Here is an 8,545-nt window from a genome sequence, read left to right as displayed (position 1 = left end):
ATATAAGTAACTCTTGATCATTGAAATCTCGATTGTCAATTTTAATTCCCATCATGGTCAGGACCAAAAGAAATGCCCACAAGTTTCTCAAATGTTTGCTCAAACATGAAACCTTACAAATTACTCCTTAAGAAAGCATGGTTTCAATACACTTGCACAAAAAGATCCTACGTATGGGAGAGGCAGAAATGGTTTTGCAATTCATGAAATATCTTATTCACCCAATTCTAATTCAAACAACCATAACAAGATTATATTGTAATCAAACCAACTCATGCAACTGAAATCTATCAAAAACAACAACTAAACCAATATAACAAATGAACAACAAATCTAATTACCTGCCAATCTCGACAACAAAATCACCACGAATAGTTCCAGGAGCAGACTCAGATTGCTCCAATAATCTTTCCCCCAATAACAATAACATTCAAAATTCCAACGATATATATTGTAATAATAATAATAATAAGCGGAACATACCTTTGAACGAGTCAATGTGTAAAAGCTTGAGCCTTATAATCAATATCTGAGAATCATAGATCTGAATAGTAGAATAGAATAATCAAGAGAGAGAGAGAGAGAGAGAGAGAGAGAGAGAGAGAGATGCATACTATTATTTTTTTTTAATGAAATGGACCCCAGGCTGAAGCCTAGTGAAGCCCTTTCCTGGGTCCGCCCCTGTGCACAGTACACTTGCTTGCAACTTATTTTTATTTTTGATACCACAGATTTCCAGTTTGGTTGTCGATTTCGCATCCTATTGTAAGCGAGCAACTGTTTTTGTGGTGTTAGTTGCTAACAATTAACATCTTTCTATTAGTAATGATTCCAAAATGTTTTACTACTTGTTGGAAGTTTGAAACTAATTTATCACCTAACACAACTAGAAATAGGGTAAAATATGTTAATTGATAAGCACCTAAAATTGTAGTTTTGAACCCTTAATAGTATTACATTTAGGTCAATTATGTTTATAATAAATAAGAGTTTGTATTGTTTACATGTTTTTGTGTATTTCAGGTCTTGAAGTTGATTATGTGCTTAAAGATGCCATTTTTGCGTGGAAAATGAGTCAAGATGATTGCTGAGAGAGTTCTATGTTTAAAGCCCAAGAATCAAGAAGAAAAAGCCTTTTCAAACCCAATCAAAGATGGAAAGTCAAAGTCAATTTGGGTAGAAAAAGAACAAAAAACCATCAGAACTTCAAAAGGGCGTATCTTTGGACTCGGGCCTCAGAATTGGGCTTACTTTATGTCAAAACGACCGGCTCGGAATAAGCTTTATAATAGACCTAGCCTTGCTCCAATCAGAATTGTAAAAGTAGATGAAAAATGCACTGAAGTAAATTTTAATAGGAATGGCCTCTTTAGACTTAACCTAATGGACTTTGGTCCCACATTAGGGGCCCAAAGTCCCCCTTTTTAGCCCATACATGAAAATGTAATCCTAACCCTCTCTTATATAAAGAGGGTTAAGGCTAAACTTAACACTCCTCTTCTAGCTCCCCTTTCTTTAGTGTAGAGTAGATTAGTGTAGTTTAGGGTTAAGTTTTGTAATGTAGCCTCCATTAAACCTTCTTCAATAAAGCTTTAGTTTAATTTTAATTCTTGTCTTTACTTTATTATGTCTTTCTCTTCTCTCATTAGTTTAATTAATCCGATAACACAAGGCTAAAACCTCCATTAGAATGGGTTTATGAAGCCACGTGAGGATGATTAGTAGCTAGTTTTGTTATTGTTTTGCATAAGAACTTCAAGTTCTTCATTGTGAGTGTCTAGAGATAGTGTTCATAATGGAGAACTAGATATTAGAAACCCCATCAAAGAGATTTATAGGGGTGCTAATCTCTCATGCTAGTTTAACAATGACTATAAAGATGTAAGTTGTTAACTAGGGATCAAGAAAAGTGATTCGATGACTAAACTAATAGCCAATCGAATCGCGTAGTGGATTAACCTTCTCTATATCTTTTTCTTATTTTTAAATCACTGTTTTAATATATTAAATTTAGCATAAAAATTATTCTCTCATTAGTGAAGTAATTTAGTTAGTCTAGATAGGCATTCAAGTACGTGCAAGCAAGAGTGGATCGAAAACGATTACTCCCATATAACAACATGTTTAGATAGTATAATATATTGATTGATAGAATGATTTTAGCATGTTTAATTTAAACTACGGTTTTCACATCTTACTTTTCTTCTGTTATCATTAATCAAAATATTATCAAATAGATAAATGGATGATGAAACTTTTAAATATTGGAAAATTGAAACTCGGTATCAATTTGATAGAAATTTATTCAAAACATGGTACTCAGTTGTTATATTTTGTTAGGTGAACAAGTTGTTTTGTGTTAAGCGGAGACTATTCATCTTTCTCTTTATATTAGTATTTGAAAAAGAAGAGAGGATGCGGTAGGTTCACTAGGTTGGGAGGAGGAAAGTGTGAAGGTTTGTTTACCTTTGTAACCTATGAAAATAGTACAAATAACCAATATAACAAGCTAAGTCACCCGGTTACAAGAGCATGCCCTATGATGTTTTTATGAACCGGTTGTTTTTTATTAACCAAAACCGGTTTTTGGGTCAGGAGAGTGCCCTCTTAGGAATCGGAGCATTTATTTAACAGGACCCTTTTTGAAAGCAGAATCGAATGGACATAAGAGAGTGAGTGCTTTAGTAGGGGTAGACTTCGAGATTAGGGTTTGCGAAATAATTTCCAACTTAGAAGCCATTGCAAGATAACCGTGGGTTTTGAGGGTTTCAACAGCCTTAGTGATTGTGTGTGATGGAAGAACTTGGGGTGAATAAATAGTGGGGAAGAAGCAAAGTAGAACTAGTAAAAGAAAAAGTAGTTTAGACATATTTTTTTCGATGACGCGGTTCTTAGAATGTGAAGACTGAAAAATGAGAGAGAATGGGAGTCTATATATAGAGCTGGTTATGGGTAGGAGTGTGGGAAAATGAAAGAGTTGCAACACACCATGACTTCTAGACTCTTCTTCCAGGGGCGGCCATGAGTTTTGGGGGTCCTAAGCGAGTTCTTTTCGCGGGGGCCTTATCGGGAACAAAAAGCAAAAACAAAAAACACATATGAGCATATTCTTTTTCTTATCCAAAATGAAGTCATAACCACTTATATGCAAGTAATTATGTAATTGCATTAATCAAGTAGAATTCAATTATAAAAATTAAGCACTATTGAAACCATAATCTTCTTGAATTTCTAGCTGCAAAATCACTAATTAAGTCTTCATAATCCAGTTTTTCAGCCATAGAATTTTCAATGGATAACATTGCTAAACAATTTAATCTTTCTTGTGACATGATCGACCGAAGGTAAGACTTGATCAACTTCAAACTTTGAAAAACTTCTTTTTGCTTATGCGACTGTAACTAGTATAGTACGTCAACAAGATCATATAAGCAATCCATGTGTTTGGAAAACAACTATATCTCGTGATTTCAAATGATTCAACACATCGATTACTTTCTTTGTGTCATTCGCACTACTAAAAAAATGACATATTATGACGCTTGTTTTTTATCTATCTTGACGGCTTTGTTAAAAACCGTCAAGATAGGAGTTTTAGTAATATTTTTATGACGGCTATTGCAATATTATGTCGTGTATGACACAAGCATCATGAAATTATAATAAATTTATGACGGCTGTTGCAACATTATGTCGTGTATGACACAAACGTCAAGAAATTATAATAAATTTATGACTGCTGTTGCAACATTATATCGTGTATGACACAAGCGTCAAGAAAATATAATAAATTTATGACGGTTGTTGCAACATTATGTCGTGTATGACACAAGCGTCAAAAAAATATAATAATTTTATATCGTATATGACACAAGTGTCAAGAAAATATGATAATATTTCTTAAAACAGTCAAATTAGCAATAGAATAAACCGTAAACATTCTCACAATTTTTTGGGCACTAGCTTTGGTCCATTTTGGATTTCAATTAAACGTCAACAACTAAACCGAAAAAAGGAATACCAAAATCAATAGACTCCTCACTAAGAATTGAACCGTCAATAGACTCCCCACTTAAAAAAAAAAACTTATCCTGCCGCACTCCATCTTTACTCTCTCAGTCCCCTCCTGCCGCACCAATCTCCCTCTCTCTCCTCAGTCCTCACCACCACACCATCAGTAAGTCTATCTCTCTCTCTCTTTTTAAACTGATTTTCTATTAAGGTTTTTAATTAAATTTGCCTCTATTGTTAGTGTGATTTGGTGAGAAAAATGTTGCTTGCAGTGGATGTGTTACCGAAGCTCAGTGTGAAAAATGTGAACTTTTGTAAACTCAGGGAGGCTTGTATGAAAAATTTGAACTTTTGCTGTAAAAGGGGCAAAAGTTGTTATTGATGCAAACACTGGTCGTTCAAAAGGTTATGGGTTTGTCAGGTTTAGTGATGATAATGAAAAGTCGCGAGCTATTGATGAAATGAATGGGCAGTTCTGTTCTAGTAGGCCACTGCGCATTGGTGTTGCAACTCCGAGGAAGGCTACTGGACATCAGCAGCAGTATTCTTCACAAGGTACGTGAATATAGTTTGTTGCCTTTAGAATTGTTCATACCAAATCATTCTCGATAATAGTCTTATTAGAAAGAAATCTATATGGATGAAAGAAACGCAAAGTCTTGTGCAGAAACAGGAGGAGGCTCCTGGGCTTCAAAACAAGGGTCGGAAAGATCGTCGGTGGTGCTGCTTTTAAGTCGGGAATATTTAAATGAATTGTTGAAAGTAGTTTTGAAGAAGATGGGAAAAATAGAGTGGGAAAGAAGCATGTTAAACCCTCGTCTGCCCCTCGCAAATAACTTCATAGATGGCACTGGTCTTCAGAATGCCTTTAACACTTCTCAAGACGTCTTCACTAGGTTGCACCATGACAAGATATCTTGGGGATTACTAGAGTCTCGGCGTCCTGAGTTGCATGGTTTACTTTGGCAATGGCAGCTGCAATCGGCTTAGGAGCTCTCCGTTCTTCTTTGTAGAGCTTGATCCGCAATGGGCGGAATTTGCAATGGAATGGCTGTTGGGGTAATCTTGGCTGCTAGCTTTGACCTTGTGCAGGAGGGTCAGGATCATGGTAGTGGCAACTGGGTTGTCATTGGGATTCTAGCTGGTGGTGCTTTCATTTGGCTTTGTAAGAAGGTAATCATCTCTTATTATTCTTTCTTTTACCTAGCAATATATATATATATATATCTTTCTTATTTCTGAATCATTAAATATTAAACCTTGAGTTGTGATATTAGTTACGTTTCCACACCCAATATATTGGTCGCCACAGTTTCTAACCATTTGTGTGTCATTATAGACATTAGACAATCTTCTCCGAGGTAAAAATCCAGTAGAAGGATTTCTTTCCTCAGGTGGCGCTCAATCACGCATAATCTTGATGGTGTGTTCTTCAAACATACAATTTACGATTGAGGAATTTATTTAAGCCATTCATAATTTTGTCTTCATATGTGTTTTTCCACCAATAAGAAACCATCATTCATCGGCTTTTACAGTTCCTTGAACAATATGGGGAAGTGAGCATGTTGGACATAAAGGGTGCTGATGCAAATAAAGTCATTATACCTGTGACATTTAATATCATCCTCCTGCTACCTCTGGATGGATTTGGCCTCCCCAAGAAGATGAAAAAGTTAAAAATATTGTTTAAAGCTTGAAGTTGTTGCAAAGATCTCAAACATCTCATCTAGAGTCCCCACACCACCTGGGAGAGCGATAACAGCTATACGATCAGAAGCAGCACATCTCATTGCAGCATCCACCAATCCATGTTTCCTGGCAGAGAAAAACCTACACTTTTAGAGCAATATGAGGTTCTCATCCTTAACCCTTGATCATGATCTTCTAGTAATGTGGAGCTATTTACCTATCTTAAACCCGCCGACTGGTTTCTTTGCTTGCAGTGCACCTTTAGTTGCAGCATCCATGAGACCTGGACCAACTCCTGTCCATGTTGTGCAGTCTAAAAGATTTCCAATCTCTCTCACCAACTCTACTGTTTGCATGTAATGTGGATGGCCTGGCTTGAAGAACCCAGGTAAACGACTCCCCTTCCAAGCTTGTGTATGAGTGCATAGCAGTTCTGTATCTCTTTCTTCACCTCATCTGGGCTTGTTCTTTCTTCAAATTCACTCTTGCACATAAACACTCTTCCTGAATGACCCCTTGGCTTTAAAAACTTGAATTTTGATGTCTGCTTATCCATTTTCTGCTAGCCCCTTTAGGAAATCCTGCACTATGTCTTGCACAAGCATCTGCTGCGAGGTTAGTCACTCTTCATGCACTGGTGGTGCTGCCTATCACTTTGTGGGGTTGGAAGTAAAGTTTTTCCAGACCATGCCCTCCAACAGCCCCACTTGACCATCTGCAGACCATAATAGTCCACAACTACCACTCCAGGGTCCCTCAAAGGGCCAATGCAGGCCACACATCCACTCACCTTAGGCCATTGCAGGCCACAACAACTCACCTTAGGCCACTATCAGGTCTAGAAAACCTTATAATGGGTCTAGAAGAGTGACCACCTGCTAATGCACGATAGTACCTATCCCTACAGTATACTGGTCTTCCATCAGCAGCCTCAGTAGCAGCTACTGCTAGATTATCATCTCCCATCACATCCTTTGGCAATCTTAGGCTAATAGCATGCAATAGTGCACTGAGTGATAGAAATCTTTTGGACAATGATTATCGTAAACACCAATGCCTTTCAGTTGGAAAACGGAGTACTAGAGTAGCCAAGAGTCAAGTCCGTTTAAAGTTCAGAATAATATATTCTAGGAGATAAAGTTTGATGCGCTAATAAAGTGAGGTATATGCGTTTATTTCTTGGCAAGTACCTTCTCCCAAGGGTGCTGTTAGGAGCATGCCCTCACGTTCCTAAGGCTTGCTAATTCTTTTTGAGATGCACTGTTGTACTTGGCTCCCTCTAATAGCTTGTTGTCCATGTTACCTCAGGCTTTTTTGTTTTGAAAGAAGAAAATAAAGACTAAATTGCTTGTCTCAGCTTCTTAGTGTATGTCAAAGGTCATTTTCTGCCCTTTGTTTGTTTGAACCCACTTCCCTTATAGAGGAGTCTCGCTTATCGTAGCTCATCTCGAACTTCAGTTTCATTACGTGTAGTCAGGAAGCAAGCAACCTGTAGCTATGAGTGAAATGTATGGCCATTGACCATGCTTATTATCTCGCCCGAGCAATTGCTTTCTTTCCCATATAAGTTTTTTTTTTTTTTTTTTTTTTGTCAATTCCTCTGATTTATTTCTTCAGTAAAGTACTTACACAAATTTGTCCACCTTTAGAGTAAAACCGATGTTGTTCTTTAGTTAGTATGCTAAAGGGATACTAAGTACTTCTCTAAAATGGGGCAAGAACCGATACCACATTCACTCGATGGTAATATGGTCGACAGGCAGAATTGGAAGACCTTAGAATGATCGATCTGTGGCAGCATCACCAGACCCAGGCTCTGAACTAAGCCCTTCATATCCATCCTCTTATCCAGCTGCAACTTAAGACAAGCGTGCTTCTGGGCCGGAGTTGTTGGCTGACCCGGGCTCCATTCCATCTCTATGCTGCCTCAAATTCATGTTGAGGGAGAAGGAGGAGTTCAGCTAGATCAGATCCGGAAACAGGTAGCGCCTAACCCCCCACGTAAAGACTGTTTGACTCGAGGGGTGATATTCCTATCAGCAAGGTTAGGAAACAGATTGACTGTTTAGTTATGAAAGTGTCCAGTGGCCTACTGGTTAGACTTGGGAGGTCGGGCCCAATGTCTTAGGTTTGATTAACACCTTCACTAGGGGATTTAAGGGGTTTAGGGAATACAAGTTCTAACTATGAAATAAAATAAAGTAACGATGGTCTTTTATAGTTTGTTCCTTTTCCTTTTCTTGAAGTGTGTCCTATCGGCCTAATATTACGCTTTACATTATTTGTTGTCACTGGATCATGAGGAAGGTCAGTCCTGTTTTAGGAACTTAATGCAATATTTTATGGGAAGGGTTGTATGTTGTGTTAATGCAAGGAAGGTAATTGTTGCTTGAGACTCCTAAAGAACAACCAATATCTTGTTAGATCCTGAAAAACCACCTTTGTACTGCCTCAATTTATCGGCATCTATAGCTGGACTGGTGCCCACTTTTGTTAGTGTATATTTGTGTCGTGTTTAGACTTTATAGAGATGAAAAGAGTTATTTATACTTTTTAGATTTTAAAGATGCGTATGGATGATACATTTTTATCAAGATAATATGTTCTTCTTTTCAAAGAAGAAATGTTCAATTTCAGTTTACCCTTGAAGGATTAAAGCTTGCAGCTGCAATTGGTATCCCAAGAAGTGTTATTTCTCATACTAATTGCAAGTATATAAAAAGAACAGAGATGATTGTAATTTCTTTGTTGACTTATGTAGCTAATGAAGTTGGCTAACACTAGGACATATACAAGCGCGGACCTTATTGAATTCATTTGGAGTTTATCGAGTACATCGAGA

The 8,545-nt window shown here is 37.4% G+C and overlaps 1 protein-coding gene and 1 pseudogene across 1 annotated transcript; one reads left to right on the top strand and one right to left on the bottom strand.

Moving 5' to 3' along the window:
• The first annotated feature begins 4,270 nt into the window (after window positions 1-4,270).
• Window positions 4,271-5,001, top strand: LOC147482599 (polyadenylate-binding protein RBP47B-like). Its single transcript, XM_086579353.1, has 3 exons — window positions 4,271-4,325; window positions 4,375-4,566; window positions 4,679-5,001. Exons 1-3 carry the CDS (start codon window positions 4,271-4,273, stop codon window positions 4,999-5,001), a joined length of 570 nt encoding a protein of 189 aa, XP_086435479.1.
• A 598-nt stretch (window positions 5,002-5,599) lies between these two features.
• LOC147482598 (uncharacterized) lies at window positions 5,600-7,948 on the bottom strand (annotated as a pseudogene).
• Between the last annotated feature and the right edge of the window lie 597 nt (window positions 7,949-8,545).

The sequence above is a fragment of the Coptis chinensis genome, chromosome 8, assembly GCF_015680905.1.
Source record: "Coptis chinensis isolate HL-2020 chromosome 8, ASM1568090v1, whole genome shotgun sequence".
Classification (NCBI taxonomy): domain Eukaryota; kingdom Viridiplantae; phylum Streptophyta; class Magnoliopsida; order Ranunculales; family Ranunculaceae; genus Coptis; species Coptis chinensis.
Note: the sequence above shows the minus strand (reverse complement) of the source record. Positions and strands in the feature narration are given on the sequence as shown.

What these genes read in the sequence shown, in the direction of transcription:
- LOC147482599 (XM_086579353.1), top strand. Translation starts at nt 4,271, where the DNA reads ATGTTGCTTGCAGTGGATGTGTTACCGAAGCTCAGTGTGAAAAATGTG. An exon ending in TGTGAAAAATGTGAACTTTT is followed by an intron (nt 4,326 to 4,374) that starts GTAAACTCAGGG and finishes TTGCTGTAAAAG; the next exon opens with GGGCAAAAGTTGTTATTGAT. An exon ending in GCAGCAGTATTCTTCACAAG is followed by an intron (nt 4,567 to 4,678) that starts GTACGTGAATAT and finishes AGTCTTGTGCAG; the next exon opens with AAACAGGAGGAGGCTCCTGG.